The sequence below is a fragment of the Scyliorhinus torazame genome, chromosome 1, assembly GCF_047496885.1.
Source record: "Scyliorhinus torazame isolate Kashiwa2021f chromosome 1, sScyTor2.1, whole genome shotgun sequence".
Taxonomy (NCBI): domain Eukaryota; kingdom Metazoa; phylum Chordata; class Chondrichthyes; order Carcharhiniformes; family Scyliorhinidae; genus Scyliorhinus; species Scyliorhinus torazame.
The window spans coordinates 234,232,571-234,243,761 of NC_092707.1; the positions used below are offsets into that span (position 1 = coordinate 234,232,571).

Consider the following 11,191-nt stretch of genomic DNA (forward strand, 5'->3'; position numbering starts at 1 on the left):
TCAATGGGATAATTAACAATTTTGTGCTTTCAGACAAGTCTTGCAAACCTGTTTTAAATTGTGTAACACTAGACTGAGGTACCAGTGGGTGATAGTTTGGGAATAGATTAATTAAGGATATTACTCGTGTCATGTGAGAGAACCTTTAAGAAATGGGTGTTTATCGAATAGCTGCAGTGATGTCAGTGTGTGGGTGGAGCTGGACTGTCTGTCTTTCACTTTCGTTTTTGAACAGGCAGCTACAGTGTGTGCTACAGGGTGTTTTTAGTTTTGTTTTGAGAGCTGGATAGCTGCAGGAAAAGCAAGCAGCTGTATAAGTATCTTCTGCAATCTGAAGACTGTGTCCAGATCATTTGGGTGATTTCAAAGTGATAACTGCTCTCAGTAGAGAATTTAAACCTGATCTCTGTTTAAAAAGGGTATTTTGTCTTATGCATGTTGCAAGGAAAGATTAAGGGTTACTTATAGAATATTGTATATGTGGGGATGATTGGTGTTGATAGTTGTTAAGATGTTTACTGTGGGTTTATAAAGTGTTTGCTGGTTTCATAAATAAACATTGTTTTAATTTAAAAGTACTTTAACTCTCTGTTGCACTAAACCTGTAAAGTAGGCCCATGTGCTCCCCATAACCACAATCTAATAAAAGTTGTGGGTCAGGTGAACTCCATGATACATTTTGGGGTTCTCTAAACCCTGGCCCATAACACTCAACCTGAAACCTTTTGGCTTAAATACAGTATTTCCTTTAATGTATTGATATCAATGTGTAGGTGCTTCTTATCAAGTAACAGCTAATATTCACTCAAGCTGCGCTACTACTTTCAGCACATCTATTGTCTTTTCTGTCATGATTCATTTTACTTCTGAATTCTTGACTTGCATCTTAGTTCTTCAAGTATGGCCTCTGAAGAAGATAATACTGTTGCTTACTTATCTATTTAAATAACTTGGGAACCTCTTCATGCAGGGTGCATTTAGGTTGCTGTACCTTTTCTCTTCAAAGGCATTATATAGTTATAATTATATAATTGTTTCGCCCCTGACTCTCTGCACTGCTTACTGCTTTACCCTGCAATCACCTTTTGCCATCTACTTTTGCTTTGTCCTTAGTGACCTGTGTCACTACTTTGTACTACCAGATCTCTTTGCTTGTTTAAATTTAAATTCTTATTATCTAAGAAATATGTGACATGTACTTTACTCACAAAAATGCAATACCTCATGTTGAAATTAATTCCCCAATTGTATGCCCGTTCTTCAAATTTATTGATGTCAACTTGTAATTTGTTGCAGTCAAGTCCTCCTCATTACTGACTATTACCAATTCGGTGTTATCTGCAAATTCAGAAATTCTATTTTTGATTTCAAGGTCTGAACTAAACTCCCGACCGGAGGCCACTGGGTCTGCAACCTCAGAGTCTCTGTGGCCTCGCCTGAATCTCATCTCCCTATAAGAGGGGGCGGAGCTACACTCTTAAACCAGGGGCCCCATGGGACATAAATACCCTGGCCCAAGTGTGAGCCAGACACGGGAGACCCTTTGGGGAGTAGGAGTTGTAATATAATAGATAAAATAAACTTGGAGTTTTTCTTACAGTTATCGCTTCCATGTGGTCACTCGCTCGGAACTTTACAAATACAAATTGTGAACAACAGTGGTCCCAGCATTGATTCTTGTAGGGCCCATGTTCCACTTTTTGCCACTTTGAATAGCTTCCCTATATCTCTAATCACTTCTGTCTTGCAGCCAGCTCGCTACCATTCTGCTACTTGTCAAAGCATCCATAATTAGAGGAGCATTTTCATCAGTATTATGTGCTACCTTATTGAAGGCCTTTAGGAATCTAAATATATTACATCCACTACATTACCCTTGTCTAATCTTGTATCCATCTGATCCTTCAGTTGGTAAATACCAAAACAATATTATTTAATATTTTTGCTATTTCACCTCTGCTACTTGTTTTAGTGGTCCTATTCCCATCCTAATTTCCCTTGTTATATTTGTGAATATAGAATATATTAATATTTTTATGTTCCTTGATTATCTTCAATTTCTTTTATGTTGTTACTTATCCATGGCAGTGTTTAGTCTGTTTGTGTTCTTTGATGGAGTATCCTTTTCCAAGACTCTATTCAACACTGTTCTAAGTGTTTCCCACAGTTCTAGTACATTGTTTGCCAATTTCTTTGTTTATTTTCCCAGGTTCTACTCTCGCCCCTCAAAATCAGATTTTCTCCAATTTATTACTCAAATTTTTGAAATGCGTGTGTTCTTCAGTTGTTCTCCTAAATTTTACTATGTTCTGGTCACTGTTACCTTGATGTCCCCTTTTGCTTCTCTCCAGCTGCCCTACTTCATTCCCCATGACTAAATCCTGCAATGAATCTTCCCTTGGTTGGGATTCCTGCATAGTCGGTTAGAAAGTAGTCCTGTATACATTGTAACAATCCATTCCCTTGTCTCCTTTACCTAACTCTTCTGACCAATTAATTTCAGGATAATCAAAATTCCTCAATTATTTCCTGCCTTTTATTCATTACTCTAATTTGTTTGCATGGTTCTGTTCGGGTGATCAGATTACCCCTATTAGTGTGATTGATTGTTTCAGATCTTTTCTAACTACATGCATTTTGTTTCTGTCTAACTGGTGGTTGCATTACGTTTTTGTACTGCCATTTATGTTATCTCTAATGTACAGCTGTTCTACCTCCCCTTTTCCCTCGCTATCTTTTCAAAATATGTTATACCTTGTGATGTTTTAATTCCCAGTTCTGAATTTATCCCTATCATTTGGTTCCTTATAGGACATCACGTTCCCAGGATTTACTACAGACACTGCATTCCTGTGCAGTTAATAGCAGGTCCTCTCACTTTATTTTTAACCTTTATTTCTACATACATTTAAAAATCTATTTATTCTTTGGACTTTTATATCTTCACTTGGTTTTGTTTGTCCAATGCTCTCCGTTCCCATTTTATTTATATTTAAACTTGTTTGATTTCTTGTCTGTCCACCCCCCCCCCCCCCCCCCCCCCATCTTACTTATCTTTTCATCCACAGCCTGGCATCTGTTCACTAACACCTTTCAATAGTGAAATGGTTGAGAATATTTTTTAACATTTAAACTCCAAAAGGAAATACTCCACTTGATGCAAACATGGAAAAGAAAATGGACCCTATTATTTGACTTCAGTATCAATTTATAACTGAATTCTAGGCGAGACATCTTTAGCATCTATTGTATAGTATGGTCTTTGGTTTTGCAATATCTTTTGCCTTTTAATCTTAAATCACCTTTCCCCACCCCACCAGGATCCAAGTAAGGAATGTGAGCCATATCGTATGTCTAATGGACGACCTATTGCCCCTTGTGGAGCTATTGCAAACAGTCTGTTTAATGGTATGTAAGTGCACAAGATATTTTCTGTAAACTCAAATAAAAATTGGATTCTATAGTTTGTATATGTCATATGCTTAGTGATAGAAGAACCTGTGAATGTACATCACTTCCGTTAAAAAGCAAGATTAATATATTATATTACAAAAACACTTGATGTCCTGCTGGTACAGCATGCTAAGACAAAGGAAGATTCAGACTTACTTACCCTACCTGTAGAAGTGATCCACTTTGAATTAAAGTCGAGGGTCAGCAAGGGTGCATCCCACATGTGCACTTCTCCATGGCCTTTTACAGAACACAGGAGCAAATTGCTGGTAAACACTTAAGTTGAGGATTTATGTCAGAAACCCGTATCAAAATAATAGAGAGAGTGGATTCCCAGTTAATTTAAACATAAGTGAAGGTACTTTACTCATCATGTTACATTTTTGCTACATGGTGAATGCTGTATTGAACTATCCCAACCAATACTCCAGTAGGCCACCCGGAAATAGGCAGTGCTCTTCAGAATGTTGACTATCAAAAAGTAGTAAACAATTCAATTCCTCTGGGTTGCTCAAGTGTTCCCATATGTCTGCTTCTCTTTAATTCTTTTCTCTGTGTGTATCTTTCTCTCTCCCCATTTTATTGCACCTGTTGCCAATTAATCGTACATTCATTCTTTGTCTCATTTTCTGTCAGTATATTTCTCATTCTGTTTCTATATATTATTGGTTTAATATACTTACATATTTCAACTTTTTGAAAGCCGTAAGAGAGGAAAGCGTACCGTTTTGTTAAAAGAATAGGAATGCAGATGTTGAAAATCTTAAATAAAAACAAAGTACTGGAATATTCAGCAAGCCTAGGCAGCATCTATGGAGAGACAAATTGAGTTAAGGGGCAGGGGCGATTCTTAAACAAAGTAAGTGGGTTTGGGTCTAATGGGGTGTTAAATTCTTAAAATTCAACCCCGGACTCCAACACATTCACTTCTGCCTTTAATGGAGGCAGGAAGTTGGACAGGTGAGTATCCCATTCCAAGGGTTTCCCGAGCCTCTATAACGCCAGGTATATCAAAGTGGAAAATACTGGGTCCAGGAAGGTCCTTAAGTGCCTTTTCACTATTTGCTGTACCCAGTATGTCTGCCTGGGTACCCACCTGCAACTGGGCATCACTCCCTCCATCACCAAGGCTACTAACTCATCTCCACAAATCTTCGGCCCCCAAGACACACTGCCCTCTTCCCCCAGAACTTGGACCTCCTTTTCTAGTGTCTCATTCCTTTCCAGGCCTTCAGTTCTCCCTGCTCCTCCAGCCACACCTATCCAACCGAGGTATTGCAAACCCCACACCCAGTGCAAGCCTACCTTGACATTTGACCTCTATCGGCATGCTGCCTGCCGAACTGAAAACCACAGCCTGTTGGCAACCCTGACTTCCAGATTCCCTGATGCTACAAGATGTATAAGTCTAAGAGAGTACATGGTTTGGTGGTAGCTGAAATGAAATGAGTACTGGGGGAAGTTCAAGCCTGGGAGTGAGCACAGTAGAGATCTGGGACCAGATTGGAAAGAAGCTGAATTGGAACTGATGCCCTGGTGGTGAAACCGGTACATGAGAGACTTGAGCAGCATCGTTTAGCAGAGGCCTTGAAATTGATTAGGGAGGGGGCAGAGGCCAGGTGGCGTAAAAAGAAAAAGTAAGTAAAATACAGCAGAAGCTTTAATCTGAAGCAAGAACAGAGGATGGCGGATAAGTTCAGCAGATCTGCCAGCATCTATGAGGAAAGAAACAGTTAACATTTCGAGTCCATAAACTCTTTGTCAGTGGAATAAACAGAATGCTGGGTTGTAGCTTTACCAGGATTGGGGAACAAATAGTTTTTTTATAAAGTTATCTGATAACCTGAATCACTCGGACCACTGTTGAGATCTGATTGCTCGGCAGTGCTAGATGATATACATGGATAAATCAGCAATCTTGCAGTCTCAGCGATGAATAGATTTACAGACTACAACATGTTCAAATAAGTAGATCTAATTTTATTTCCTCCTCATCTCGCTGAATGTTATGATTCGCTGGACTATATTTGGTATCTACCTGAGAATATCATTGTTGATTCATGAGACGGGGAGTGTTACTGAAAATTTAACCAACATCATCACAGTGAAGCCAAATAGTGACATTACTCAGATTAACATCCATAAATGTCCATAATCTCTGGCTGACTTGTTTTGATGCCCATGGGGCAGCAACAGCAATGCTCCCTCCACAGCCTCAGCATCTGCTAGTGGCTGAACATAGGATCTACCTAGTAAAACTGCCTGACCTACAAAGTTACCGAGGGCAAATTATTTTGTGCTGTCTTGATTCTATTTTATGTTTTCCAAATTTCCATAAAATATTTTTGTTGTTTGCATTATTTGTTTGCTGAAATACTGTTGGGTACTTTAATTAATGCTCTGACAGCATACAGTTGCATTAAGCTTTGACGTCTACCTATTAATTCTTTGTAGTATAGTCCTCAGATCTTTGATTTTTGATTGCTAGATACTTTGGTACTGTACTACATGGACAATGGCACTCGAAAAGAGATTCAACTGACGAGTAATGGTATTGCGTGGTGGACAGACAAGAATGTCAAGTTCAGAAACCCAACTGGGGATGGCAATTTATCAACCATTTTTAAAGGTAATTTTACGTCAAAACTTGGTGTATTCTTGATTCGATATAAAGTTTTTGTGAAAATTATTTCAAATTAGTGTAAACTTGATCCATATTACTGTTTTATAGTGAAATTTCTTGAAAGCTAACTTAAATATGATTTGCAAAATTGTTTTTTTAGGAATAATTATGTTTCACCTATAATTAAGAAATCAAGGGTCGAATGATACAGTGGGGCAAGCACAATTTATTTTACCTTTCTGGTTTTGGATCTAATGGAATGTAGCTTGGTATCTGTTAGCAGTAAATTAGTTGGTCTTGACCCAATTTTTAGTAGGTGTGAATTCACTGCAAAAAATATTCACTAAATAGGAAATTAGCAACGATGGGAAAAATGAATATCACACTTATTCCTGAAGCTGAGAAGAATTAGAAATCAATCTGAGTTGAAGGTGGTTCAGCATGTTGAAAAGCATTAATCATTGTACCGTCTGTTGATGGCCAGTAGGTTGATTCATATTGTAATAGGGTTGAAAGACTGGAGAAATGTGGCCATTCAGTCTTGAAAAGAGGTGAAAAAAATCAACCCTCTGAATAGGGAAGTTGTGGAACATGATTTCTCTCCCCCCCCCCCCCCCCCCCCCCCCCCCCCCCCCGAGTCATGACAGTAAGGCGCAAGTCAAATTCAGTTTCCTCAGTGTATGATCAGCATGAGGAATGAGCTTCCTAATAGAATAATAGATATAGAAATCCTAAAACCAGTTGCAAAATAAACACAGATAATATGGATCTATTAGTTTATTATTCAGATTGTGTAAGAATAAATTATCCACCCATAGCTATCTTACAATTTTTGACCACTTAAATCAAAATTTTCCAGAATGAACGTCCAAATTCAAAAAGTTCCTCTTGTGGAATTGGTCAAGTTATATACAATATAAAATTGTTTTGGGAATATGTTACAGACACTGCAAAACCTTTGAACTGGCCAAAGCCAGTGTATGACCTGGATCCAACTGACCCACACAACAATGGATTTATCAACGAAGATTTCATTGTGTGGATGCGTACTGCAGCTTTACCCACTTTTCGCAAGCTGTACAGGCTTATTATGAAGACGGACTCATTGACCCCGACACTGCAGCAAGGAAATTATACATTGCACGTTACCTACAGTATCCTTTTTTGTATAAAATAAAGATTCTATCTGTTTCTCATTTTCATTAAGTTCTATTGAGGATGAGTGTGTTTGCAATACTGAACCACATTGGTTTAAATAGCAATCTCGTACATATGGGCGTACATTCTTCCAACGACCAAAGGTTTGCAGCACCACGTTAGAAAAAACCTGCTTATGCTGAATTGTTGCAACATATTGGCTCATCTTGGTGCTTATTATTTCACTGTTCTAATTACTTTGCAGTAATAAATGGGAAAGTAAAGGAATAAAAACGTTGTATCGACTATTATTGATACAAATATCAGATTAAGTGTGTAGTGGAAAGGAAACTGGTCATCAGCGCTGGTATGAGTAGGAATTTTGAAAGTCAGCCCATTTGAAGTTGCAATATTTTTATTGCATTTTGTACTTGCAAATGGGTCTTTGTCCTAGTGTAATCCAAAAAGCTTTTGCTGTGACTTAATCTCAACCATTAAATCACAAACTTACCAATTTTGTAAGTTACTGTATTGACTATCAAAATAGTTCCTTGTTGCACATCTGAATTGTGGAAACAAGAAAATATTAGTTTGCATTTTTCTCTTCCATTAATAATTTTGTCCCTGACATTTTGTGACAAATGACAAAGTTGCATATATTTTCCCCTCACCTCTGTTTCGAGTTGGCAAACAAATGATCACTAATTTGGTCTTTGTTGACTGCTATCTTAACAGCTGTTTAAGTTTGGATATCCTGCATGATAGATTGCACGGTAGGTAGATCCTGCAAGTAGATTGCAACTCTCCGTGCACTGCAGTATTATGGTTGTCCTTCCTCAGAGGGTTCTTTAGGGAACATATTGTTGGCTAGTTGCAGGTTTCTCATAATTGTTTTTAAATCTCTGAAATCTTTGTCCCTGTAATTATCGCTAGCTTTTAGAGATCGCTGTGCTCTTTCAATTTTGGCCTCTTCTGCATCCCAGATTTTCATCAACCCACTATTGGCAGCTGTGTCTTTAGCTATCTAGGCCAAAACTCTGGAATTCCTTCCATAAGTCTCTCTACCTCTCTTCCGTTAAAACATCACAGAAAACCTACTTTGACCAAGTTTCCTCATCTCATGTGGTTTGATGTTCAATTTTGAAGCACTGAATATTCTATTACACTAAGGTGCTTTATAAATGCAAGTTGTTACTTTTGAATATGAATAAATACAGTGGTGCAAAGCCCCAGCATCAATTTTGTAAACTAAAAAATGTGTGCTAGGTCGTGATTGTGGGCACATTATGGGAGCGTTAGCTGAACTAAATTTGAGAGTTTTAGTTGAAACTTGTAACCCTTGAATCGCATGGTGGTTAGCACCGTTGCTTCATAGCGCAAGGGTCCCAGGTTCGATTCCCGCTTGGGTCACTGTGTGGAGTCTGTACGTTCTCCCATGTCTGTGTGGGTTTCCTCTCTCAAGTCCTGAAAGACATGATCACTGCTGGAAAGTGCCTCTTGAGGAAATCTGGATTAGGTTCAGATTTAATGACTTTGATGGTCAAATTGCAGAGGTTAGGTACTTCCCAGGGGGGAATGATAGAAAGTCGGATGGCGTATTCCCCATACTTTATCTGTATATCTTTTAAAATGAAACACAAAAGAAAATTGAGCAGTTCCCTGTGTACTATCAGCATAGAAACATAGCACAGAACGATGTAGAGTGAGAGATTTTAAAAATTAAATTTTAACCTATAAGAGGGATTTAATTTGGTCAAATGTTAATTGAATTCAAGTTTGATTTTAAAAATAGTATTCTTAAAACCAAAGCCAGTAAATAAACCAGTGTTGAAGAAGTATAAGTTTCAAGTTAAATGCAATCCATAGTCTTCCTATACTGTGTTCAGATTATCCTGTGCTCAGCTTTGATGGGCGAAAAAGAATGATCTTGAGCACCATTTCCTGGATGGGAGGAAAGAATCCATTCCTTGGAATCGCTTACATTACTGTTGGCTCCATCTGCTTCTTTCTGGGAGTTGTACTACTGATCATCCACCACAAATATGGGAACCGCAACACCAGTGCTGACATTCCTAATTAATAGCATCTTTGCAACAGACTAACTGCATGTGCATCCATCCAGAGTACTGATGTGTGATGAAGCTTTAGGAAAATCTTAGACAGCCACATCAGTTATTATACAAATGAGATTTGGCTGTGTCTTCAGTGCATTGTCAGTGTTTGATTGTCTTCTCAAGTATGCTCAGAACCTTTTGATTTGCAGGTGAAGCAGTGTAGTGCAGAATTGTTTGGTTTTTTTTTTTACAATCAATGCTAATGGCTATAAATTTTAATTTCTGTGCATATGGATGTTAATATTCTTGGAGGTATAAATCGCTTTTAATGTTTCCTAAGCAGTGGTAAAATGAATGCACTTTTGCTTTTACTTGCCAACCAGAAATTGTCAGTGGACTGCAAGTTCAGCTAAGGATCTAGGGAGACCTACGTCCTTTCCTGTACATATAGTGAGTATTTCCCCACACACCATTAACAAATTCGCCAGTTCAGGTTATTGTTCGGTAAGACGCAAATGCATATGATGGGTAATTAGTTCTCTGAGATAACTGTTTGCCCTTTGGCGTGGGAATGAAAGTTTGCAATTATTTTGTTTACTGTCCTTATCGAATTCATTCACATTACATCAAAAATAAGTAACTAATTGGAAATTAAGGCTGAGGATCAGAACTGAAATTAACTTAATATTTCAATGCAAAATATTACAAAATTATTTTATACTGTAAAGCAGCTTCCAAGTTATGCTGATTTCCCAAAGCCCCTATACCCAATATTATTGTAGTACCTTTTCTAGACCAACCAACCTATCTGCAGATGGTAAAACTAGGAGTAGATGTGTTTCAGTAGAGTACACAAGAAGTTTGTTGAGAAGGGAGTAACTGTGAGTGTTTAAACCACTGAGGTATATCCTTAGCAGTTGTAACTCTTGAAGTCTGTTGTTTAAAAACCCCTTATATTTGAGTTGATTATAAAGTGATGGGAGGGGATATGTATATATTTCCTTAATGGGAAGGGAATTATCAGTTGTGTAATGTTGGCTGGGAGGTGGAATACAAATACAAGTGTCATGTTTTGCCAGTTGTAATTTATTGGTATGTAAAATTACTGGTATGAAAATAAATGTTTGGCTATAAGCAGCTCAATGTTACTTTGTTTTGTGCTGGAGAATTTATCTTGGAATTCCTCTTGGAATAAGAAAGCTCCTTTCCAGCTCTGCTTTTTGTTGTGAAACATTCTGATCGGTGGTTTAATATATAAACATACTTTTTTCTGGGGAAGAATGAATATGTTGCACTTAAGAATGTACAGACCACAGCATAAATCAACCATGCACCATTCAGTTGTTAGAGTATTGTCCCAGCTCTTGTTGAAAAATGCATGTGTAATATGAATGTAATTAAAGTCTATTTATCACACTTTTGAAAATGTCTATTTTTAAAAAATATTTCCTTGGTTTAAGTTGTTTCTAAAGCTTGATTTTGTCAGTTTCCTGTGTTAAAGACCTTTTCAGATGATACACTTAATCTTCAACAGGACTCTTTTTTTTAAGAAAAAAATTAAAAATCCTTGCTATTGTGTTTGCTGGTTTCTTTAGGAATTTAAACAGTGGTGAAGTTAATAAATTGGCTTTCATTGTTCAAGTAATCCTTTTTAAAATTAATCAGTTTGTTGAGCAAAGAGTACTGGCCTTGCATAGAAACTAGGAGCAAGAGTAAGCCATTCGGCCCTTCGAGCCTGCTCCACCATTCAATGTGACGATAGTTATCCACTATCTCAATGCCATATTCCCACTTTCTCCCCATACCCCTTTGATGCTATTAAAATATTTTTTTGAATACATTGAGTGACATGGCCTCCACAGCCATTTGTGGTAGAGAGTTCCACAGGTTCACTGCCCTTTGAATGAGGAAATACTTCCTCATC

At 37.7% G+C, this 11,191-nt stretch overlaps 1 protein-coding gene across 1 annotated transcript in view; it reads left to right on the forward strand.

Moving 5' to 3' along the window:
• The window catches only part of LOC140419502 (cell cycle control protein 50A-like), a 35,254-nt gene extending 24,571 nt beyond the window's left edge, over positions 1 to 10,683 (forward strand). The window contains exons 4-7 of the mRNA XM_072503381.1: positions 3,321 to 3,408; positions 5,942 to 6,082; positions 7,021 to 7,230; positions 9,100 to 10,683. Coding sequence (XP_072359482.1) covers positions 3,321 to 3,408; positions 5,942 to 6,082; positions 7,021 to 7,230; positions 9,100 to 9,293 — 633 coding nt within the window. The 3' untranslated portion in view covers positions 9,294 to 10,683. The remainder of the gene's footprint in view (positions 1 to 3,320; positions 3,409 to 5,941; positions 6,083 to 7,020; positions 7,231 to 9,099) is intronic.
• Positions 10,684 to 11,191: the final 508 nt, after the last annotated feature.